This window comes from Aedes aegypti, chromosome 2 (genome assembly GCF_002204515.2).
Source record: "Aedes aegypti strain LVP_AGWG chromosome 2, AaegL5.0 Primary Assembly, whole genome shotgun sequence".
NCBI lineage: Eukaryota > Metazoa > Arthropoda > Insecta > Diptera > Culicidae > Aedes > Aedes aegypti.
The window spans coordinates 151,278,149-151,304,698 of NC_035108.1; the positions used below are offsets into that span (position 1 = coordinate 151,278,149).

At 37.6% G+C, this 26,550-nt stretch overlaps 1 protein-coding gene across 4 annotated transcripts; it reads right to left on the bottom strand.

Moving 5' to 3' along the window:
• Positions 1 to 187: 187 nt before the first annotated feature.
• LOC5574157 (serine-rich adhesin for platelets) lies at positions 188 to 25,979 on the bottom strand. Of its 4 annotated transcripts, XM_021842738.1 has the most exons (5): positions 25,870 to 25,979; positions 25,261 to 25,330; positions 4,553 to 4,809; positions 3,278 to 4,488; positions 188 to 3,219 (listed from the first exon to the last, which is right to left on the bottom strand). In XM_021842738.1, exons 3-5 carry the CDS (start codon positions 4,644 to 4,646, stop codon positions 1,198 to 1,200), a joined length of 3,327 nt encoding a protein of 1,108 aa, XP_021698430.1. In that variant the 5' UTR covers positions 4,647 to 4,809; positions 25,261 to 25,330; positions 25,870 to 25,979; the 3' UTR covers positions 188 to 1,197. The 4 variants fall into 4 exon arrangements, with proteins under 4 accessions (XP_021698430.1, XP_021698431.1, XP_021698432.1 ...); XM_021842739.1 differs by lacking the exon at positions 25,261 to 25,330; XM_021842740.1 differs by lacking the exons at positions 25,261 to 25,330; positions 25,870 to 25,979 and adding an exon at positions 19,384 to 19,519.
• Between the last annotated feature and the right edge of the window lie 571 nt (positions 25,980 to 26,550).

Genomic DNA, 26,550 nt, shown 5'->3' on the forward strand with positions numbered 1-26,550 from the left:
GAAAGATGAAAACTATTTGTCTTGAATCACGCAACGTGTAGAATAAGACATGTCATATCATAATTTCACATGTTAGATTATTTATCTAGCGTCACCTTAGCTAATCGAAATTTCTCATGCTTGTCTTCTGTTAAAAATATGCAGAAGGTTTGGGAAGGGTTTCTTTCTTCAAAAACAATTAACAGCATTTCAAGGGATTATGGTTTATCTGTATTTGGACTCATTACAAAAAGAGATTGAATTGCAGAATCATTGTTTTGCCATTTATTTTAGTCTTGTCTCATTTGTTTTAATCGTTCAAATATTAATTTTGGCGCTTTGCTTCTTCAACAGTATTCCTCAAATCATTCTTTGCATGATATTTTTTTCAACAAATCACAAACTATGCCGTTTACTACCAGGACAATAGTGAGGGCCAAATCGTTTGCAATGTAATTCACTAGGTCAGTGCCCAACAATTCGCCATAAATGACCACACCTACTGAAAAGCATTGGGTTCATGCTTCAAAGCATCCAAAATGCTTTTACGTTTAACGGTCATCCGAGTAAACTAGTGATTAGTACCCGTGTACCATATGGACAGTTGAGAGGCTGCTCACAAACGAAAGCAAAACGCTTTGCAATGCTGTTTTTCTTCTAGGGGATCTTTTCTCTTGGGACTTTATTAGGCGTTTTATTTTCTTTGATGGTACCTACGGTTTTGATAAATATTGAAAAATAAGATTTCACTATTAGGTATTAGTTGTATTTTCTTTTGACAGAATAAATAAACTGGTTTGATATAATCGTCTCGCCTTTTTAATAGAAGAAAACAAAATGTTCGCAACAAAAATCCAAGTAAATGTTAAAACATTACAACGTATTATTCAAGGTCATCCCAAGGAAAGAGCCCCAAATGTGTCATTAAATCTACCATAGTATTTGTTCAATATTCTGGATTAATTATTTATAAGTATGTATACGTAGAGACAAACATTACTTCTTACTTCGTTCAGTCCATAGTTTTCCAATTTACGCGCTAGAGCCAACCGGGGCTGTAATTGCAGCAACTTTTATTTGCATGTGCCTAGCATTCGAATGACTAAGTGTATTTCTTTTCTCCCATTTTGTTGTGTGTACTCCAGGATCTTGAACTCTCTATTCGCTGTCGTCGGTGTCGCCTCCGGAGCCGTCGAGATTATAGATCCTAATCACTAATTATAATACTTTTGGCTTCACTTTTCCACTGCACTGGAGCAGCATCTGGGGTGGGGCGGTTGAATTTTGCAGGTTGTTAATTATCTTCAAGCGTTTGTTCGATAACGAGGTCAACGAGGAAGCAGGTCGCTTCAAACTCGAGGAGTTGCTCGTTTGGTGGCTAGTCGACTGCTGTTGCTGCATTGAGTTAATTAAATTTCTAAAGTATGCATTACTGAGCATGCATGAAGTCTTTTCGGTTGGTTTCTTGATCGAAGCCTGTGGCAGTATAAGCCGTCGCTGACCGCGGTTCACTTGTCCTAGGCGGTTACCCACCGGTGATCCCGGTAGGCCCAAACCATTGTTGGTATCCTTGTTCTTACCCATTCCGGAGATTGGCGACAGTAAATCGCCGGACCGAACGCTGGAAGCGTTGAAACTGAGCGCACTACGAGGACCCCCGATAGGCGATAACTGAGAGTTTAACGTTTTGGCCAGATTATTAGATTCGTTTACTAAATTCTTCCGAATATTCTGTAGCTTTCGGTTGACAACATATCCTCCACCCAACTTTCGTAGTTGGAAATTGTTGACATGCAGGGGCTTGGGCAACCTACTGTACCACATCTTCACTCCACGGAATTCATCGATTTGAGCGTTGTACATTGCGTTGACCTGCTGCTGTTGTTGCTGGCGTTCTTTGATGAATTCGTCGTCAACGGTTCTCAGCAGGTTCAATTTAGATATATCTACGGGCGTATTAACGGTTAATATATCTAACTCTGGTTTCAGAGTTACATTCTCAATGAAATGTTGGTCGACAAGGGATTGAGATATTGTAGTTAACTGATTGGGAGTGAGTATGATCGAGTCCGCTAGATCAGCTTGTAGCTGTGGCAAAACCAGTGGATTGGCGGCTGTCGGAAGCAAGTTAATAGTCGGCACTATGTCGTCTATGCTCTCAGCTAGATCTGTTTGTAACGCTTGTCCAGCCATTTGTTCTGCGTTTAAGTTCTGTGCCAAGGTTTGTATAGTATAGTTGATCTGATCATTAAAGTTTGTGATAAGCGTATGTTCGCTAAGATCTTGTCCTGTCGAAGTTGTTATGTATTGATTAGGATCATGGATTTCAGTGCCGTCCGCTGTCTGTACGAGCGGAATTTGGTTGATCAGTTCTGCCGGGATGAACTGTTCCGCACCGGTTAAGCCCGCCTCAGTCGTGGTGCCATTTGCGGCCAAAAGTTCCCCAGCATGCATCGTAACCGTCGTGCCATCATTCAAGGTAGCCGTCGTAGTTGTTAAAGCATTCGGATCGTCGCTCCCGGCATTCACGTTGACCAGGTTGGTTCCGGAAATATTCATCGAAGATATCACAGATAGTGGAACCGTAACGGTCAGTTGTTCCTGCATCAGGTTAGTAGTAAATTGCTGGATAGACTCTTCTGGAGTTTCGTTCTCATTTGCGGGATGTAGGGTACCGGAAACAGATAGTTTCAACAGGTTTGTATTAGGATCCATAACGATCGTCGCATCGGAGAGGACAGTGTTAGGATTTTCCTCTACAAAATGTTGCGCAAGTATTTCAGCAGCCCCCGGAATGGCTATTTGCTGTTGTTGCTGTTGCTGAGGTTGCTGCTTATGTCGCAGCTGCGTAACGGAATTGGACTGAGCAGAAGTAACAGGTGTAGTTGCTGATGGTGGTGCCAAGGCTGGTTGAAGTTGTTGCAGCGAAGAAGGTTGATCATGATACACATTGTGTTTAGATGAGGTTGAACTTGATGAACGAGCTTTGTGTTTGGACCGATCGCTTTTCGACTCCGACGACTTCGCTGATGGAGACGAAGCAATGCTAGAACTGCTCGAGGTTTTCAGACTGCTCGGAGTCGATGGAGCACTTTCGTTGCGTGGACTAGATTTCTCTGGAGTATAGTTGAGATGTGAGCCTTCATTTGTTGCACCGAAGGTTGGATCTGTAACGGCAGTTGCTGAACGCACTTCGAAACCTGACGATGAGTTGCTTGATGACTCCACTTCGATATAGTTCTGCAAATAGAAACTGACTTAGAAAACATACAGAACAAACGTACATTAAAACACTTACGTCGTCTTTGGTGGACATAACAGTCTTCTGATCGGACAAAAGTTTATCGAACGTTTTACTTCTACCAGAAACGGCTCGCCGTGACGAAATTGAATGAGACTTGCAATTCAACGGGCGAGTACAATGTCGTTTACCATCCACAGTCGCCACTCCGCAATGCTTATCCGGATCGTATTCCCGCCTGTCCGTTTTCCTCTCGGCGGTGGAAGACTGTGTTTTGTTACTGACAACGGAAGTGGAAGTGTTACTGCTGCTACTACTGCTACTACCATTGCCACTGGTCGTACTGGACGAGGATGACGAGGAAGATGAAGACGATGAGGATGAGGACGATGATGACGAAGAAGCGGAGGAAGCCAACTTCGAGCTGCTCCGCTTTCCTCCCTTTCCCGAAGGCGATGTGTTTATAGAGGAAGTGCTATCACTGCTAACACCTGATGAGGTAGAGGTGAACGAGGCTTTCTTATCTAAAATGCCACTACTGGTTTGGGAAATTGAACTTGAAGAAGATTCGTGCTTATGGTGATCGCGAGAACCAGGAACCGTGCTGCTGGAATCTGTCGGTGGGTTAGACTCATGTGTGGACGATTTCGAGCTACTGCTAGAGCTGGAAGATTTCCCATTATGGTGTGAGGAACTGTGGGACGAAGACACACTTTTGCCATTTTTGCTTTTAGTCTTAGAGCTGGAACTACTGCTCCGGATTTTAAGTGGTGTATTATCCAAGTCTTCGTGTTTCGAAGCACTGCTGCTAGATGATTGATGCAGCTTCTCAGATCTGCTGGAATCACTAGAACTGTTGATACTCCGGGATGTCAGCTCGTGATTGTGGTGATGATCACGACTGTTATGTAATAACGAGGCTAGATTCTTTGTAGCGTGACTGTAGTAGGAATGGTGACGGTTTATCATATGCTTTTGAAGGCCCTGTGGTTTCACCACGCTGCCACATATATCACAGATTACAGCATAGAAAGGATCGGTTTCTGGACACAATCCGTACAAACCCATATCAGCCTTATCCAAGCGCATGACGCTTCCTCTTTGTCGGTTAGTACTGCTGTTCCGGTGAGTATTACTATTGGCATGGGATCCAAGTGACGTAGCTGATGATCCCCTGCTACTGTTTTTGTGATGACTGCTATGTGACTTCGACGACTTGCTACGGTGTTCTCCACCGAGCTCACTGATAGGAATATCCTCATCGTCAGCTGCAAAAGAAATTTCCATGAGTTTGCTTATGAATGTTTGCTTGAAACGTTCGAATATACTTACAATCCAATCCAGTCCATTTACTAGAAATATCCGTGAAAAGCCGCCATTTTTGTCCTTTTAACTTTGCCAAACTGATGCTGTCTCTGCTGCTCATTTTGATACAATAATGTGTGGCTAAACCAAAACTGCACTTTGTTCAGAATATGCGTTAGGTGACACACTGTCGCACTCAAAAGGTAGTTAAATTATGTCCAACACAACACGGTGCCTGTTAAACCCGTTACTGACGACCGTAGAGTACTTTTTGCGACCGGCACCTGCAATGTAAAATATAGAAATTAGAATTACCACATCAGTGTTTTTTTTTGTAGCCTCAATAAAAATAATTTAAACCTTTTTTATTATTTATAGTTTTATATTCTGCACAGAAAAATAAAATAGTAAATTGATAAGTCTACAATTCGAGAGGTCTCTCTTCTGCACCTTCGTCATTCGCTATTTATAGGACTGAAATCCTCGTAGGTATGTACAAGTAAAAGGTATCAACATTATGAGGTAGAATAAAGAATTCCATCACAAGTAGGTAGACGCAACACTAGTATTACATCCTAATAGGAACAGAGCGTGCTAGACTAAACGATTTGCTAAACGGATTTATTTTGTTTGATTTGATCAATGATTGTTTCCAGCAGCTCTCAGGTTTTTTTTTACCAAAATCATTCAAAGAATCGTCACCGGGGCTTGCGAGGAAAAACTGTTTGTCTTGATAATCACCTAAACTCTGTCAAGGATCTTGCTTGCATACTAAGTTATCCCAAAATTGATCCATCTAAATATCCCCAAGTGTTTTTTTTTTTCAAGAAATCTTTAAATAGCTACTCCGAAAGCTTTTTCCTGTTTTATTTCAAAGAACAATTCAAATTCTTCTCAACGAAATATTCAGATCTGCTTTTCAAAAAAAAAAAAAAAACTTTACAAATTGTTCCGAAAGCTGTTCAAGGACTTTCCCAGACAAGGAATACATTTGAGAACTCTTAAACAAATTTACTTAGGAACTCCTGGATTTGCTTTCTAAAAATAAAAACAATTATTCATGAATATTTCCATGATTTGTAGTAAAGATTCCCTTGAAACATAAGGACTGTTCATTTTATAAAGTGGACACCTTGTTTATGCTATATCTTTTTTATTTATTGATGAAATCGTAAACGGTTTTCTGTGTATCGTTCAACTACAATGTTATGAAAATACAGAAACTTACAAAATTCTTTCGGTTGAAGAACTAAATAGTTTTTGCAAAAACTCCTAAGAAAAACTGTTCGTCAAGTTTAAGCATTATTTTTCGCATGAAAAAAATCCTAAATTTAATGAACAAATTGTATGTTGGTATCCTTTACTATTCAACTTAAGGTAGAGCTTTTAAAAACATCAATAATATTCCATCAGTTCCTGACGCTGAGTCACTTTAGTGATCTATTCCTTATGGTCAAATTTGCTGATACACCATCTTTTTACTACCAGCAAAAAAGTAAAGTAATAAGCGTGTTCAAAACTGGTTTAGATTACTAAAGAAACTATATATGTATAAAAAAAGCAAAATCTTGAGTATTAACCGCATTGTTGGGTACCAAATTTACTCTTTATGGTCGTTTTATTGAAAAATCCCATACTTTTAATATTATATACGCATGTTTATCGATCTAGAGCAAACTGTAAGCGTTTTTCTCAAAATATTTTGATAGGTAGTCTCAGAATAACACATTCTGAAAATAATACATGCAAAATAAATTTGATTCAATTCAAGCAGTGTTCCCAATCTTGATGATTGTCATTGTGCTTTGAGTGGTCTTCTGAAAATAAATTATTATTTTTTTCTATTGTGCTTAAAATATGACGTGGGGACTAAATCAGCAACTCTATGAAGGCGTAAGTTATTTTTATTATAAATACTATATTATTACTTCCGTCTGGACGTACTTTAAACCTTAAAATTCTACTCATATCAGTTCCATTTAAATTTAAGATATTTTTCTTTAAAAAAAATTGATAAAAAATTATTTTATGATATCTGCCATATTTTTTAGCAAGCTTCTAATTGATGATGCTTTCTAAGTACAACCATTTTTTGAAAATAAAAAATAAAAATTGTCGAATTTTCCTGCCGATTTTTAATAATCCTTGATTTTGATAACCTCCAAAAATCGACCGTTCTAAACGTTGTGCCTTATTAGTGTGAAATCATATTATTTTGGTAACTTTTTTATTACCACAGCATTGTACAATATTAGTCGAACGATGTACAGAAAACCGATTTCGATTTCATTGATAAATTAAAAAGATATTGCATGTCCAAAGTGTCCACTTTATAAAATGAACAGTCCTTAAGATACATAAACAAAGTGCATAGCTCTCACTTCGGAAGCACTGATGATGATTAGGACGTATTTTATGCTTAGTAGGAACGCGAGTACGAATGCTGCCTAAGCCTCGATGGAGATTTAAATTCTCAGGTTGGCTTGGAGGAGTAATTCAGACCGACGGTTGGAAAGTGTTTATCGCTCACCGGCTGATGTATGAGAACTACCAACGACTGATTAATGTTGATGCCTCAAAGAAAATGACCATTAGTATCACCTATCATAGTACTGGAAGTTGGGTTATTTGATCTGCCGGTTGAGTGAAAAGGTAGGTAGGCCAGTAGGTATTTTTTCGCATGGCTGCAAATGAAAACAACTTTTACCCACTGATAAAAATCCACACGTTTGATTCGTGTGTTTAAAATTATGGATCGATTCATGAGCGTCTATATCTATTTTTTTGGGATTTTATTACAAACTTCGTGTGTGTTACACATTCAATTCTTTAGTTTTGCTTCATGGACTGATTCATCAACCGACAAAATGAATTCCATAGTTTCCACATAAGTTCCTGAAGCTTTCCATTTCAAATTCGTATGCCTCAACCTATGGGTGCATAGATCATCACCCAACACGGATTCAGTGTGTTTAACTAATGGTTGTCTTGTGTCATGATCATTATGTTCAAGTTGGTCGATTTGAAATCGATGAGCTTGCTGTCGATTTCCGTGTTGCAAACTTCTAAATTGTTAATAATCAACCCATAGCGAACTAAATTGCGTTCGAACCTCATGTCGAACGACAGTCATCATCATGTTTCAAACAGAAGAAGCAAATTCTGAAACTGGAAGTGTTAAAGGAAAATTTACGGATTCGTTTTTCTTTCTATTAGTGAAGTTGTTCGAGTGAGGATGACGAGTTCATTCTAATTTTCTATAAATAAAATGCATTACTTCCAGCATTGGATATAATGTATGGTGTTAGAGTAAAAATGGATTCCACTGACAGATTTTCAGCTTCAAATAAAATGAAATATGCTAATCCCGGACTTCCCAAATTATAGATTTGCGGCGCCCCGCTTGTTGCTGACTCACTTGTTTGGAAAAAAACAACATTGAAATGAGTTTGCGACAAGCAGAGGAGCCTCGGATCCATATTTTGGGGAGCAAGAGTTCTTCTATCAAATTTCTTTTTTCATCCCCATGGCATTCATGTTCTATCACACATGACTATCTAAAGCCGCAACATTTCGAATTCAATAAGCAAATCAGCTGGTTTTCTTGATTTAATTTTAACCTAATGTTGATACACATGTTATACCGTGAAGTCAATGACGAAATCCAAATGGCTTCCCTCATTGCGCAAATCTATAAGTAAAACACACGACCCTGACGTGTAGATTTTTCTCAGTGCCCCATCACCCCCCAAATTGAGTAGAATGAACTCACTTTTGAGTGCTTCATTTTCACCGTGCAGGTATATCTGAAGTGATCGGTTTCTCTTAATCGACTTTCTCTTTGGACAAGTATACGAAATTCAGCCAATTTGCGAAACATTTTACAATGTACGATGGCGAAGGATGATAAGTACTTTCCCCAGGAACATAACTAACAGTCTAAAACATTCATTCTGGCAAATATCAAAGCAGTTACGCCATGATGATACTGAACGTACTGATACTGAATGCATCACGTTTTGATCGAAATACACGGCAACGGCACTTATTTTATATAACCGACGTCAGAACTTATCATCGCTAACATCGACTTTGACCACTATAGTATGTACGGTACCGACGCCCGCCTCTGTATAGCCTAGCGCGACTGACACAACCGATTGTCGCCATCGCATACACCCAGCATCACTAGGTAGCGTTGCCGGAAGAGGGTGAGCTTTATGAGGTCTCTCGTCAGGCCTGCTGGAGTACTATGAAAGCAGCCTTCAACGACGAAGCCGAGAGTCTTGTCGGGTACCTGGAAAGGAGGGCATGTAACGATTGATTCGACGAAGAATGCTGGCAGTTTTTGGAGCAGAAGCATGCAGCGTAGGCTGCCATGCCTGAATAGGGCTGTGCAAATATCGATATGATCGATAATATCGATTTTATCGGGCCTATATTATCGATACGATATCCGATATCTCATGACTCGATATTTTCCGATATCGATAAAACAATTGCCGATCCGATAATCAGAATTATTTTCATTAATTATATTGAAGAAATGAAACTGATTCAATGGAATTCTAGATGTCCTCTGAGAATTGCATGTCGTAATCACAAAATTCAAGAAATGCACTACATAATGCAAAAGTTGATGTGGAAAATTATCAATTTTGCTTTTACACCCATCTTTTTAAAATTATCGGATATCGGTTCAATACCGATAATTTCAAATCCTATATATCGCCGATACCGATATTGAATCAAAATTTTATCGCCGATACCGATAAATGCATATTGTGCACAACCCTATGCCTGAACGCGACAAAACGAGGAGCGATATAAAAAAAACGATAGCAGCAAACCCACCTATTCGGGACAACAAGCGCCGCCTGGAAGAGGCGGGATGTGAAGAAATTGAGCAGCTGCATCGTTCACAAGAAACGCGAAAGTTCTGCGAGAAGTTTAACGCTTCTTGAAAAGGATTCGTGACGTGAGCCGAAATGTGTAGAGATAAGGATGGAAAAACTTTGACGGACGGACGAGGGGTGATTGATAGATGGAAGCAGCACTACGACGAACACCTGAATGGCACGGAGAACACAGGCGCAGAGAGTGACGACAGTGGAGGAAATGCCTACATCACTTTCACCCCAGTATCCGATTTTGCTCTTATACCCAAAGTTTGGAGAATGTGTTCAATTATTTATTGCGGGGAAAATTAAAAATTTAGATAGGCTCGCGGAAATAACGCGCACTGGGCTGTCTCCGCACAGAACAAAAATCACACAGTGTGCATTGAAAGCTGCTGAAAGAAAAAACATCGATCAATCACTATTTTTCACACCGTTGGTTCGTAATATAATGTACTAGGAGAAAACTTGAAAATTGAGCCATCCAATTTGTTCCAATACTCTTAGGCCGCTATCCCTCCATGGGGGACGCTTATTTGAATCGCATGGATGGAGACAGATAAGGGAAATAGAATACATGAAGGCATCATGGTAAACTTTATTGTAAAAGTGCGTAAAACACAAATACCGAATCGAATTAACGCTTTTTGCAATTTCTCATCGTAATAGACTCGAGCACTCGACACTGAAGAAGTCTGTAAGTCGCAGACGAAATAGGCCTATCTGTCAAGATAAGCAACATATTAGAGTTTAAAGGTATTTGCTCGCCTTACAAGTGATTTTGGTATTTTATTTTTTGCAAAAAGTGAAGTGTAGTAGTTTTAAACATACTCGCCTAAACGGTCTACTTTCCTGCACTGAAGTATGCAGTGCGGGAAAAGTCATTACACAACTGAAACCAGTACTGTAATGATTCATTACGCAACGCTTTCTCGTTACGCAACTGTTTCAAGTTGCGTAATGAATCATAACACAACAATTTATCAGGAATTGTAAAATAATGGTGAATGTATTCCGACATAATTTCTGATTCCCTCAAGTGCTATTCTACGAAATTGCAAAAAATGTTGTACGTAACTCGTTGCAGAACTCGATTTTTACAGCACTCGTCATAATTATCCCACCCGACAATTTACGACTCGTGCTGTAAAAATCATTCTGCAACTTGTTCCATATACTACTTTCATAGCATACAAATCACTGCCAAAACAATCACACCCATCACTATAATATGTTAAGGGTCAACACACAATGTAACGGTATTACGGCAAAAACGGCAACACCGACTCGAATGACATTTCAATGTTTTGATCTATGTCGACTCAATCAGATTTAACATGGATTTGACAAGTATAGTGTAGATCAAAATGGACTTTCCGTTTTGCCGTTGCACGTTGTACCGTGCTGCCATTCACATTGTGTTTGGGGCTTTAGGCTACATTAAACGCTTCACTTATAACTTCAATGATCCGTACACAATAAAAACATTGTTTATTGCATATGTTAAATCAGTACTTGAATATTGCAGCATAATTTGGTCACCTTTTTCAACAGTGCATGAAGAAAGGATAGAGTCGGTACAAAAACAATTTTTATTATATGCTCTTCGCAAATTAGGTTGGACCGAATTTCCATTACCATCTTACGAAGCTAGATGTTAAGGGCGAACACGAAATTATTGCGTCACATCCAACATGGCATAACTTTTCTACCATTGGGTAAAAATCAACCAAATTTTGCACACTTTCTCATTGATGTGTACTGTTTACATGCTGTCAAACTCGAAGTTGTGTTTTTCGATTCAACGAAAATGGAGTGAACCAACGCGAGTCGAGAGAACAAATTCTTTCCAAACACTTGGAATTTCCTGACCTGTCGCACCGGCAGTTGGGAAAAATGTTGAACATTTACCATTCAATCGTCTCCAGAGTGTTGAAGCGTTTCCAGGAGCGGTTGACGTTGGACCACGCAAAGGAGCTGGAAGAAAACCGGGACCGGATAACACAAAGACGGAGGGGAAGGTGAAGCGGATGATTAAAGCAAATCCCAACGTCTCAAGCCGTGATTTGGCTAAAAAGATCGACATGTCGCAGAGCTACGTCCAGAATGCAAAGAAGAGAGCTGGACTACATAGGGGAACTGGGGGTAAAATGAACACCCTAAGCAATTTTCATGTTTTCTTGCTTATGAAGCTGTCAGATCCTTTTTCAATTGCTCAGAATTGAAGAAGGATGTTTATGCAATGTAACAAGTTGAAATATTGTGATGGAAATAGAATTTTATCAACATTATTATAATTTTGAAAATTTCTTTCCACTGAGTCAATGTTCCAAACATGTGGGTAAAATGAACATGTAACGGGGGTAATATGAACATATACTTGGGGGTAAAATGAACATACAATGGGGGTAATATGAACACATCTTCTTCTTCTTTCTGGCGTTACGTCCCCACTGGGACAAAGCCTGCTTCTCAGCTTAGTGTTCTTATGAGCACTTCCACAGTTATTAACTGAGAGCTTACTATGCCAATGACCATTTTTGCATGTGTATATCGTGTGGCAGGTACGAAGATACTCTATGCCCTGGGAAGTCGAGAAAATTTCCAACCCGAAAAAATCCTCGACCGATGGGATTCGAACCCACGACCCTCAGCTTGGTCTTGCTGAATAGCTGCGCGTTTACCGCTACGGCTATCTGGGCCCCCAAAAAATATGAACACATGCTGGGGGTAAAATGAACATGTAGTGGGGGTAAAATGAACACCATTCAAATTGAGCGGGTTGTCGCATGATGCTCGGCATCTAGTACATGTTCAATGCATATCTCACGGACAATCCGGAATCGATGGAACGTTTAGTCGCGACCATTTGGATGGCTGCCCATGTATGTCTTTGTATTTTCTCCGGAAAACTCTCGGCATCTCAAATAAAATCCGGTAGTATTCACCCTGTGATGGTGTTCATATTACCCCCATCTCGAGTGGTTCATTTTACCCCCAAAGGATCAACATCTTCAAATCATGTGTTCTAAGAAATTAGAAAACTAAAATACTTTCAATTTCCGTCTACTTATCATAAATACTTTAAAGATATGATGTGATACGCAGTTGAATAGATTTTTGATTTTTTTAGTCATAAAAACCTTAAATTCCAGGAGTGAAAATTTACATCATATGAGAAAACGGAGAGGCGTACTTTGTTTTTGTTTACTTTTTCAGCTTTTGACAGTTCTAGATCGCGCTAGAGTTGTCGAAATAGTTCCTTAGTCTGAAGATTATTGATGGTGCAATGTTTTGCATACACACTTAGACCAAATCACCGACTTCGGTAATCTCATTACCGAAATCTCAACAGCTGAACGGTCGGTAATCGATTCGGTAAACGAATAGATTACTGACCTTTCGGTAATTTACGATTTGCACCTCAGCTGTCAAAACTACCGAGCTTTCGGTGAACGTTTACCGTAGATCTGTAAATACGGTGCATGGGTTTGTTCCTCCGGATAACCAAATTGCTATTAGGAAAAAGAACAACGTAAACATATAATTCACGTTTTCACGTTTATTTAATCTTCTAGTAATATAATCATGATCTAGCAACATAAATCTATCCATGAAATAATTCTACGGTGACTCGTGCTGGGCTGCGGGAGCATTGCGCAGAAGTAGCGGTGATTGTAATCCTGCCACAAAGAGTAACGTTAGTTCATATAAAAATCACTTTCAAGCTATCTTTTACTCACCTCTATCGTATTTCCGTCTTTGGTTAATCCTTATAACACATTTTTTTCGGTATAACATGGGCTTGCCAACATTTTCACCATGACGACGAAAAAAATATTAAGAGTTTGACACTTTTGCCACATTACTGATTTCGGTGATCTATGGGTCAGTTTACCGAAACTTCAGTTGAACATTTTACAGTTTTCGGTAATACTGGTGATTCACAGACGGTTCGGTGATTTTTTTGACAGCTCAACCATAGATCACCAGAGTTCTGTAATTTCACTCCTGACACACTGTCAAAAACGCATCGATTACCGAAACTTCGGTATTTCTGTGAATTACAGATCTGTTTCGGTAAATTAATTTATTTATTTAAATTACAGAACTCTGGTGATCTATGGTTGAGCTGTCAAAAAAATCACCGAAAAGACCAGAAGGTCATGTTAAGAAAATGAAGAAAAAAAAAAAAAACTGAGAAACTGGTACCGGATGGAGGGCATCAAGCGAAAATGCCTTCAATTTCACACTCAAGGCTCCATCAATTAACTTTTGTTTTGATTTTTGTAGTAAATATATGTATAAAACTACCCTAAAATTTTTGTTTGATTCTAAACATTATAAGAGAATTGGCATGACATTTTCAGTGTCGCAATAATTTCGTGTTCGCCCTTTATATTGATTGATATTCAAACACTAAGAGTGAATATGCAATGATTTCATTTATAAACGATATTGTTTCTCAAAAAATTGATTCACCAGAATTATTATCTAAATTAAACTTGTATGTACCATCCAGACGTTTACTCTATCGAGAACTATTTGCAATCAACTATCACCGTACTAATTATGCAAAATTCGGGCCAATGAATCAAATGGTGACTACTTATAATAAACATTACGATTTAATCGACTTAACTTGGTCCAAAGCGAAGCTAAAACAATACTTCCGCACATTATCTTAAGAAGGAAAATTAGGTAAATGAATGTATTAGTGAAACTAGCGCATAAGAAATTCTCTGTAACGGTCCACAAACATGATTGACGACAATAAATAAATAAAGTTGTTTCAGAGGCTGCTACACATTCCTTGGAACTGCGGAATCGAATGGAACAATTTACATTTGAGTAAAAATCATGGGAAAACGATGAGAGTTTCGATATTTCGAAAGGTATTTTGAGATTTCCTTAGGAATGCTATAATTTTGAAGAAAAATCTAATGTTCCGGTAAGATTACCGCAGAAATTTGGAATTTTCATATGAATTATGGTATTACGATGGTTGTTGAAGGGAATTAATACTTGAATATTATGTTATTCGAAATTTACTGTGAGAATTATGACATCCCCGATTCTCGGATTGCCTTTGGAATTCTGGAATCCCTGTAGGAATTTTGGGATACCAATAGACATGCAATAAATTATAGTACAAACCTTTTGAATATCGGTAAATATCTTCTGAATTCCGATGGGAGTTTTTGTGATATCGGTTCGAATCATTAGATTCAAATTGATCTCCCTGGTGTTCCAGGGAAATCTCGATTGAAATTTAACGATTACCACCGGAGTCACTAAATTCCCATACGAATCTTAACACTTTCACCTGTATTTCAGACCCATCAGATCGAATCGACTGCAAGTTTTCTACTAATCGAATGAAATACAATATTTTCAAAAGAAACTTAGCTGGAAGTGGGCTTCCATGGAATTCTAAAATAAATGTTCATAGGAGAAAGTATCGACCATGATTGTTTTATTTTATTTGTTCTATGGCTGTAGCGGTCATGCGACTCAAAGCTAAAGGGAGTCTATAGAAGCAAATGATGGAAATGAATCCTGTGTTGGTAGCAAAGCTCAAAGATTTGAGCCAACCCTTCTCCAGTAGAGAAGCTAGGTATAATACAGGACGATGCTTATAAGCATATATACTGACTTTGAAATGGCTAGCTTTGAGTCGCATGACCGCTACAGCCATAGAACAAATAAAATAAATATTCCTAGAGATTTCCAGAAATTCAAGAATTCCAAAAATTCCTTCCTCAATCCTTCTTCTGCTGTGAGAACTGATATTTAATTCTAGGAATTTCAGGGAACGAGGATATCACAGGAATACTTAGGATTTCATATTCATCATCGGAATCCACCATGTTGTTAAGAAATCACACATAATGATTGAGAGCATCAATATTCTACCGCAATATGAATTTTACGATTCCTAATTTGATTTCAAGATTTCAAGCTAAATTTCTAAAGTTCGTTAAACACAGGTAATGGCGTAGATAGAAAACTACACAGAGGCAGGGATTGAATCCTGAGAAAATTGAGAGAATCTCTCACGTATCGCTCTCTGTAACTATCATAACATGATGCACATTATGAGAGACTGTTTATCGTATACTGCTACAACTTTGATCAGATTGGGGGGATAGTAGTGCATGATAAAACCCCTCTAAACATGCTCCAAGCCTGGGGGCACTATTGCTATTGGAAGTTCGTGGTTTGTTCATCGTGCCAGTAAAGAAAAACACCTATCCTCAACGGTAAACAAGCGAGAAGAATGGATTTTATCATAGCTCTCTCTTTGGGGCTCTCGCTCGCTGCTTCCATTTATCAGACTTGTTACACCTTGCGATATAATGACGATCGTGGACCGCAACAGATGGGATGTTTTTCTTTGCTTGCTTTGATCGTGCTTCATTCTCAAATGAGAGCGAATTCTGCAATGCCTGCACAGAGGTAAGTATTTGATGTAAAATCATCATAAAATCATGTACAGAGAGGGAATGTCAGATTTGTCGCAAATTTACACTCACTTTATTCATACCGCTCAATCTCAATTTTCTCAGAATTCAACCCCTGAGGTTGATTCACTGCGGTCTCCAGCATCAAAATACATCTATTTACTTAATTAAGGGTTGCTGAATCCATTGCCGTTTACAGAAATATCATAGCACGTCTAGTTTTAGATATATTGGTTGTTGAAAAGGTTGTTTGCCAGCTTGTAAGGCAATTTATTTGCTTAATTTGCCTCATAATTCAAACTTTATGTGTATAACAACACTTATCATCAAACTTTCTAATACTTTTGAAGATATATTGGTTGTTGAAAAGGCAACAATTGACTATTTCAGCCAACTTGCATGCAAGTTTGCCAGCTTGTAAGGCAATTTATTTGCTTAATTTGCCTCATAATTCAAACTTTATGTGTATAACAACACTTATCATCAAAGTTTCTAATACTTTTGAAGCAAGAAAGTTATTTTTTGATGGTTTAGAAAAGCACCCAGACAACCAAAATGTACGTATAACGAAATCACCTGGAGGCTTTATATGTGCAAAATTTCACTTATAAGATGTCGCGAAAAGGCCTTCTACGTACAAAAGTGGAGGCGATATGCGTGCATATATTATGTGATGAATAACAACATACAATGCGAGTGTATAAATATTCTACCGAACTAACCTGTGATCTTATGTGACTTAACTTTTGATAACAAATGTTGATTTGACAGCTGCTACGAATTGATTCGACTTACATTGTACGAGTGTACGAGACGAAACAAAATGTACAAATGAACTCAGAAAAGAAGTGTTTTATGCGAGGAAATTCATCAATCTGACGAGTTTATCCACGGTTTTCTGCGGGTATGATGTAATTAGTATGAATAAACGAGTTGTAACGTGAACTTTCATGCGATTTCTGGTTGTCTGGGTATTGTATTTTGCAATATAAGAGAAACGAAGAATTTTGTATGGAGACTGCAAGTATGTTGAAAAAATCGGTTTAATCTAAATTTAATCGTGAAACTTCAACCAAAATATATCTAAAACGAAAGTTAAAGTCCCATTTTGCATGCTTGATGGATAAGATCACAAAAAAGTTTGATATAATATACTTCAAATTTTAGCTAAACATCAATAAAACCAATGTTTTATACAACATTGGCGACCTGTAGCTAAAAATTGTGACGTGCTGGAACATTTCTGAGAACGGCATCAGATTCAGTAACCCCAAATCTACTAAAGACACATAATTTGATCCTTGAGACACGCAAAAATGTCATTTTTGTTGCGCTGTGTTATTGAAATTTTGAATTTTTGAATGAGATATACATATACCGCAATAATAGACAGAAAGCTATTTTCACTGTCCTATTATTTTAATTCTAAATTTAAAAAATCACGCTTACGAAATTCGTTCCATAGATAAAAGGAATAGGTTAAAAATATAGGATATTTTGATGCATTGTTTCAAACTGTTCTTAGAAAGCATTCATTTGGTTCTTGGGAATATTATAAGCTTTCATCATCATCAATAAATAATATCCATGGAAAATAGAATTTTCGATTCATAATGAGGATTCAATTCTTATACCGCAATAGTGACCAAATAATCATATCACCTTAAGGTGACGATGAATCGAAGCCAAACCTCAAATTTTCAAGAACACAAATCTGGAGAATCAGATATCCGTTCAAGCTAAAAACTTATCGATTAAATTTACAGTGTTATTGGCTGTCTGGTTCTTCGATTCGTTTTCACTTTAACAAGCTTGATTTTACCACCTGATCTCTTACATTCCCGTTCAAAAGTTTGAGGTCAACCCAAAAAAACATAACCAAGTATTTTGTTCATATCAGTGTGATTACACGTCTGATTGAAATTCTCTAGGGCTCATTTCGTTGGCAAAAAGTAGATCTTATTTCGTAGGTATTTTGGTTGAAACATTTCTTGAATTTTGTTCACTAGAATTTTACTTGAGGTCGTGAAATTTCGCAAAAAAAAAACAGGTAATTATCTAAGCATTGCATCGACCAACATTTTCATTCAGTGCGGTATTAGAACTTTAATTCTCTATGAAGGGTACATGCAGTATTTTGGCACAAAAATCCCTTTTTTATAAATTAAACTTTCATTCAAGTTTTAGTTCAAACGTTTTCGATCACCCTGTAGTATGATATACCGTGTAAAAGTATGGGGTCACTTGCAGCGCTGAATATTTTTTTTAATATCTATGTCGTTTTTCAAACAATTTCAATTGTATATGGCTTATTTGAAAGTATATAATGGGGCACATATACTGGGCATAACCTAGACTTCTGGACGGGGATTACAATCGATTCTCTTTTAGAACAAAATTTACGCCCATCGCTTTATTTCTATTATATTCTTGAAAAATCAGTATCGCAGTAATATCAATTAAATTCATTTATATTTATGATGAATTTAAAGTGATACAAAAAAAAAAACAAAATAACACCGTGGGCCAGAATAAAAGCCTGTGGGCCAACAAAATATATCAAGTACCCTATCAATACTCCATGTAGAAAAAGAATCGAGTGAATACTTATTTGAACCCACGTGTTTAAATATTTCATCTATTGACGGTAATGGCATTCAATAAAAAAAATCATTCGAAAAACATTACAGTGCTCCTGATGCACCATTACAGTACGATAATGAGAAATACTGCAAAGTTCAACACTGCTAAAACAGAGATAATCATCCACTGGCTTATCATCATTGCTCAATCGTCTGCTGCCATGCTTTGACAGAGACGATGGCAGCCATGAATCCTTTCGGGCGTTCATTCATTCATTCATAATGTGCCTCTGACCATTGATAGCTGTAGCACACCAAAAGGGTGTCGTCATATTGTTTCGCTTCGATATTCTAGGAACACCGTGATGTGTATGGGAAGCGAATATTTTTATGATTTCTTTTTCAGAGCACCGACAGACACCTTCATAATGGCAATCTTGTCAACTTTTCACCACAGAACTGCTCTCAATGGTCTTCTTTCTTTGGTGATGCTAATTGAATTACCGACAGTCGCAGACAATTTATGCAGTGTAAGATGGGAGAAAGGTATACGACATCCACTCTTGGCCAATATGCAACTTCTTCGTTCGCCAAGCTGAGCTCAGCTGAGTTTCACTTGATAGGGGAATTAAGATGGGGTTCAACACAGTCACCTCGACTTCCCAAGGCTCTTGCGAAATACTTGGCTATTGAGATTTTCTGTCTTATTGTTATACTGCACAGTCACACGACGAGCAGCTGCTGCTGTCATCCCCGAAGGGGGCACAAATTGCCCTAATGGTCACATACATTTGGTTGGGTCCCGAAATGGAAAAAGAAAACGAACGGAACTGGAACTGACCTGCTAGCGGCTGGCTGCTAGAAGCTCGCAATTCGAAGGCGAATGCCTCCGGGGGGAATTAGGCAATAGTTACCTGCGAGCCACTCTGCTGCTGGTGGGTTCACTTTATATTTTCAGGGAAGGAAATTTCCTTGGCACTTGCAGCTTATGTCGATTCGTTCGTACCCCTACGGTCTGTGAGGAGAGCTGGCCAAGCAAGATTGGGCCCTAGCACCACTACTTCGTCGTGCGGAAGGCGCCAGTGTTGCCGGATTGAAATTCAAATGGCATCATTTGAAAATCGTGCATTCATTGGCATAAACATTATGTTAAAGAAGGGCAATAGAAATGGTTTTAAGTCAGTAGAAGAAGTACCTATTACACAGCGTAACAAAAATGACATTTTTGCGTGTCTCAAGGATCAAATTATGTGTCTCTAGTAAATATGGGGCTGCTAAATCTGATGCCGTTCTCAGAAATGTTCCAGCACGTCACAATTTTTAGCTACAGGTCGCCAAAGTTGCATAAAACACTGGTTTAATTAATGTTTACATAAAAACTAAACAATGATTTATCTTTTTTTTTGGGATCTAATTCACCAAGCATGCAAAATAGGACTTTAACTTTCATTTCAGATATAATTTGGTTGAAATTTCACTGTTAAATTTAGATTAAATCGATTTTTTCAACATGCTTGTAGCCTCCATACAAAATTCTTCGTTTCTCTTATATGACAAAATACTATACTTTTCTTAACCAACAAAAATTAACTTTTGAGCATCGGATGTATTATGAACTTTGTTTAGAAGCATTGTTGTACACATGAAGTTTGAGTTCTGAGGCAAATTAAGCAAATAAATTGCCATACAAGCTGGCAAACTTGCATGCAAGTTGGATGAAACAGTCAAATTTCACATTTTTAACAGCCAATATCTCAAAAACTAGACGTGCTATGATATTTCTGAAAATGGCAATGGATTCAGCAATCCTGTTTTAAATAGCGCTATACTGGTGGTGGAAACAAAACCGTGTTCCGCTGTGATCTACCAGATAAGAACATACAACAACACATTTACCGTTATTTCTTATTTGTAATATATTTTTTCATAGTACAAGAGGTTATAATCCTTCGCTTTTTACAAAAAGATCATGAATTCTGTTATGAATTTTGGTCCTTAGGTTATTTAATATTAGCAGGCTTGATAATAATTATTCTCCTCAACATCATCAGAGTTCGGTGACACACTCTAGAGCAGCGTGCTGCCTTTGCCTCTTTACGAGGGAGCGAAAAAATGTTAAGCAGAGAAGTAACGAAAATTGAGCGAGGAAGATGCAGCACAAAACACATCAGAGTAAAATTCCATCAAAAATGATTGCCATCACAACTCCCCGAGGGCTGTCTTGTTCGGGCGGGAAGCTCAAGAGTACTTTTGAAGCGTGAGTAAAGGTGAGCATCGCAACGAGAGAGAGGAGAGTACCAGAAAAAATCCTCGCATTTTTTTGTACTCTCACTTGAATCGCTTGAGGATATGTGTTGAAAATTTTTAGTTCAATTTTTTCTCCTCAGAAAAACGTCAAAATCGCCTCCTCTTTGCCTCGCAGAGGAGGTTCTATTAAGCCTGAATATTAGTACCGGCACCCTATATATTTCGCAAAATTGTTAATAATTTATTTCGATGGAAATTCAATAGGTGTAATGTCTATTTTTCAGTACTTGTTAATAGGATTTGAGAGAATATTGTCAAAGATGGTGCTCCGGGATACGATTGGCGTGAAGCAGAGCTGCAGCTCTCAAGATAAAAAGGGACCTCCCTCTAAACTTGAAGGGATTAGAAATCATGTCAAAACAAATGGTATAATAAACTACCTTCAAGGAAAAAAGCTTCAAGTTTTTCAGTATCTCTATACAACGTACAGTATTTGCAACTTTTTCGATTTTCCATACAAAATAATCAACTTTTGTAGGCTAGATCTCAGGTCTATAAACCGATTTGCATGAAATTTTCACAGCACATCAAATATCACATGAATTTTACCATACATTTTTGAGCGATTTTTCCGATCACAAGTTCAAAACCAGTAACGGTTTGATTAAAGTGTTTTTTTGACAAAAATAATTTACGTAATTCAAAAAGTTGAAGGAATAGCTTTATGGTATCTTCAGCAAAGTTGTTTATATGATCAAGTATGCCGAAGATAGTTTGTGTGTGGGGCTTTCCTATTTTCAGATAAATCATTTATAATTTTTCGTCAGAAAATTCACTTTGATCAAACAGTTATTGCGTATGAACTCGTAATTGGAAAAATAGATCGACAATATATGTTAAAATTCAAGTTATATCTGTGTTCAAATCGGTTATAAACAACTGAGATCTAGTCTACCAAAGTTGACCATTTTGTATGCAAAATCGAAAAAGTTGCAAATGTTTTGTCCTGTGTATAAAAAGGTAAAAAAACAAGCAAATACAAAAAAAACTAGTTTGGCCAAAAAAATATCTCTTTTTAAAATCAGTGCGAATTGTAACTATTAGCCTCCTTGTTCAAGCCCATGCAATATCAAGTATTATGAAGAATCCTTGAAAATTGTCATTTGCTTAAAATTTTAAACTGCCAGAGTGATGATGATGTGGTACTACTATATATTGTAGTAAGGAATCTACCTTCATCTTCTTCTTCTTCTTCTTCTTGGCATTACACACTAAGAGCTTTCTTTGTCAAAGTTGGCATTATCGCATTCGTATATCGTTTGACAGGTACGATGATACTCTATGTCCAGGGAAGTCAAGGAAATTTCATTTACGAAAAGATCCTGGACCGACCGAGAATCGCCAGAAACCCACTTTTGCAAAGAAAAATCGCCAGAGCTCGCCTATTTATGTCTACAAAAAATCTAAACGCAGACCTTGATAGGTATTTTTCAAACACATGAACTCCGAAAATCAAACACTTAAGGTGAAGATGAATCGAAGCCAAACCTAATTTTTTTAAGAGCACGATTCCGCAGAACTGAACCTCCGTTTGAGCTGAAAACTTAATCGATTGATCACTAGGTAGTGGTGATTAATTTTTCAGCTCAAACGAATGTTCAGTTCTCCAGATTTGTGCTCTTGAAAATTTGAGTGTTGGCTTCGATTTATCTTCACCTTAATAGAATTTTTGGCGAAATTCCTGTTAATCGTGGATGAGTTTCAGAATAAAAATATATGGTGGAATCCAAAATTCAACAACAAGCAAAAATCGAAACTCAGACTAAATTTGTCGCAGATTTTCTGTAGCATTAAATCCTTCTTCAACACGAAAAGTTACTCCAGAACATAATTGATTTTTGACTAACTCGAGACAAACCAAATTAGATGAATGTTGTACATAAATTATGTGAAAATTATAACATGTGCACTTAAAATATCTACTTTAGAATTCCTAAAGCATTCCTCGGTATCTGAGAAAAATGCCATTAGCCAGGATTCAATGCAAGCAGATTAAAGCAATATAAAGTGACTTTAAAGCCCATTTTGATTATTTTTTTTTTTCAGTAGCGTTAGGGGTAGTACTGGGACTTTTAATCTGCCCTAAGCTCCTGCCCAAGCCTTTCATAAGCCTCTATCACATTCATCACACAGACGTTCCTAAGCAATGTTGCTCAAATGGTCACTGTGTACCCTAGCAGCAATCAACCCTTGCCGTAGTTTTGCAGTCTAGTATTCCAGACCAGTATAAAACTATGATAAGACTTGAAATGCTACTAAAGTGGTTGAAGTGAAGAACGAAATAGTTGTATTGAAAGGACCTCATTCCCCATTTCATTTCATCAGTCACAGTCACATAATTACCACACTTTTGCTGTCGTAACTTTTGTTTTTAACACTATCTCTCGTCGTCTCGTCTTTCTGGCGTTACGTCCACACTGGGACACAGCCTGCTTCTCAGCATAGTGTTCTTATGAGCACTTCCACAGTTATTAACTGAGAGCTTACTATGCCAATGACCATTTTTGCATGTGTATATCGTGTGGCAGGTACGATTAGACTCTATGCCCTGGGTAGTCGAGAAAATTTCCAACCCGAAAAGATCCTCGACCGGTGGGATTCGAACCCACGACCCTCAGCTTGGTGAATAGCTGCGCGTTTACCGCTACGGCTATCTGGGCCCCTACTATCTCTAATATCACCGATTATCACTCATTAACTTTCGTAATACACACCATATATGTATACTTTCCATTATATCACTTCATTTTCACAGCTACAATTTTATATCAAAATTACATCGCACTACTTTCATAATAATTCATTTTTGTTACCATTTACCATCTAATATGATGGTTAATAAAAAACTATCCAAACTACGATTTAGCACTACGATCAATAAAGAAAATAAAATCATTTTGATAAACTTTACTGCACTCACTGTCATTATGAACACTCTTATCATAAATGTGTTAAGAACTGGGCAATAGTTTTTATATTCAGAGAAATGATTGCAGAATGTATTATAACCATCAATAATCTAGTAGCATAGACAAACAGACGTACCACTGAGGGTTCATATTAGTATTATTATGTATGTATTTTTAACAAAACTATCACAATCACTTTCAATGCAATTTTCAAATATTTTCATCACCACACATTTCTTTCTCCAAATATTATTATTAGCACCCTCATAATCACTAACTTTAAAACGACGAATGCAACGCACAATTCCACCAAACACCTATTCTTATGTTAAAACGATTGTCACACGTTAGCTTTGAAACTTAACCACCATTACTGATTGGTACAAAGGAAACTACAGCTCGTGTAAACGAACTGAACCATCCACAACCAGCACTGGTTTATAAGTAACTACTAAGCCCTGGCGGTCCCTCCGCTCGAGAAGAGGACCTGATAATATGCCGAAACATATTAACACTAAAAAGTGACTTGCTACCAGCCCTGAATACTTGATTTGTGTAATGAAGAAAAACTGCAGGAATTAGAGGAATAATTCCTTTGTTGGACGATCCCTCTAATAATTTTCATCTGAACCATCATTGCAAATTATTGCAATGACATCCGTGGAGCATTACGAAAAAATAGTTTTAAATTTTGATACTATTTATAATAATTTTGATAGTTGATACTTGAAACTGCACGAAAGGTCAAAATTGAATTTAAAATCCGCGAAAATCGCGCAGATATAACAATTCTTTAAGTTCGGACAACAATATCTTATTATTAATATATTAGACGTTATGCAATATAATCAATTTCTTATGGATTCGGTATTAACCCTCTAATACCCAAATTTTTGTTTTCGATCTAAATATTATTTTTCGTTATCTAAAATCATTCTAAACACGGTTTGGGCAATGATTTATTTTTCTTCGCAAATTTATGAATTTTGGTTTTTGATTTTTATTATTTTTATTTTCGAACTTCCCTATCATTTTCAATTTTTTCTTGAAGCCTCTTATGGTTACTGATTTTTGACAATAATAAAAATTTGAGTTTTTACTATACTTTTGAAAATATGAATTTTTTATTTTTTTTTTCTGGAACATTTTTTATTTTCCGTGTAACTAACGGAAAAACAGATTTGAAATCATTTCAATACCATCAGGCTCTTCTTCTGTTATAGGTTGATCGTAGAAAAATATAAAAGCTACGATTTTTTATAATACACGTTAAATGAATCCCAGGCATTTGTAGGTTATATAAGAATACAATTTTTCAAACAATTTTCAATACAAAAAAGTTTCAAAAATCATAAAAAACTTTTCTTATATGCGTTCATAACACGCAAGGTCAAGGTTTAGGCCAAAAATAAAATCATTTTAATTCCCGAGCTACGAAAAAAAAATACACAAAATTCCAAAGTGTACCCCGTCCAAAGGCGGGGTTGGGTATTAGAGGGTTAAATGTTTTCATTTCCAAATAGGCAGTATTTTTTATTGATTTGCAATCAACATATTCAGCATCTGTAATCTTACCCGCAAACTGGCAACGCTTCCGCTTCCCACGCACACCGTTATGATACCGCTATGAATGGGACGTCGCAATCTAGGACAGGACGTGACAGCTCAACAAGGACTGCCCCGTTGATTTTCAATCGATAACCTTGACGATACAAAAGCCAGTGCTACCAGTATCCTTTTTAAGCAAATCAGTTGAACAAATTCAAGTATCAAGGCTCACAATTTGGTTGTTTCTTGCATGCTTCATTCATTTAGCGCAATAGCGAATGCTAGCTTCTTTTTTAAAGTAGGTTAGATTCAAAACCGGCGTTATTTTTAGAGAAAATTGATACAATTTCTATTATACTGCACTCGATTAAGTATTTTTGATTTATTTTAGTATTGTAGGAGCACATGCGGTAAACCAAACATCGAATATAGATTGATTTGTAGCAAAAAGATTTCATGAAACATTTTCAAACTTTCAATAAAAACTCTAACTTATGAACTAGCAACACGGCCGGGCTAGCAACAAAGTGCCCTGTTGCAATCCAACTCAACGATGTGAAAGTAGGCCTTTGCCAAAACGACCAATCAGAAGTGGTCTTTTTTGACAGGCAAATGGTTTCAAATTTGCACTAGTACCTGACAAGTCCTGTCCTAGGTCGCAATCGCGAACCAACAATGAATGAAAGTATGAGTGCGAGCGTACTCCCGTTCGATTCGCTCTTTCTAGCCAGCAGCCGATCGGGTTGTGTTGTGTAGTTGTGTGAGTGTCGCCGATAGCAAACCGCTAGTCGGCGGTGTTTGTTTTGGTTTTGCTGTCTTTCTGAGTTACTTCTTTTGCTTCTCTTCGTTTCGATTTTGACGTTTATCGTTTTCTGTCCCGTAGCTTTTTAAACGTGTGTTGGTATGAGACGTTTTTTTCTTTGTATTTTTCGTCTGATGTTTATATGCTTGGGGTATGCTTTTGGGCTTTTGCGACCTCGCGCTGCTTCTTCTTCTTCTTTACGGTTTTTTTTTCGGCACGAGGACGACGACGGACCAGCGTGCGTTTTTCTCTCCACCAAGGGGAAACAAGATCACAAGTGCACTTTTCCTTGGCTTCCGAATCGGAACGGATTTGCGGCACTGGAGGTCGTCTATGCCATAATTTGCCAACGCGCGGACGGTTCGGAATAGTTTACGTCTTGCGTGCGAGATGCTGATTCGAGACAGACGGTCACTGGAACTGCCCAAATTTAATCGCGATCGCGAGGACACCGAGAAAAGCCACCTCACACGCGACTCGAAAACAAACCCGAACTACTGATTTTCTCCTCCTCG

What these genes read in the sequence shown, in the direction of transcription:
- LOC5574157 (XM_021842739.1), bottom strand. Translation starts at nt 4,646, where the DNA reads ATGAGCAGCAGAGACAGCATCAGTTTGGCAAAGTTAAAAGGACAAAAA. An exon ending in TAAATGGACTGGATTGGATT is followed by an intron (nt 4,489 to 4,552) that starts GTAAGTATATTC and finishes TTTCTTTTGCAG; the next exon opens with CTGACGATGAGGATATTCCT. An exon ending in TTATGTCCACCAAAGACGAC is followed by an intron (nt 3,220 to 3,277) that starts GTAAGTGTTTTA and finishes TTCTATTTGCAG; the next exon opens with AACTATATCGAAGTGGAGTC.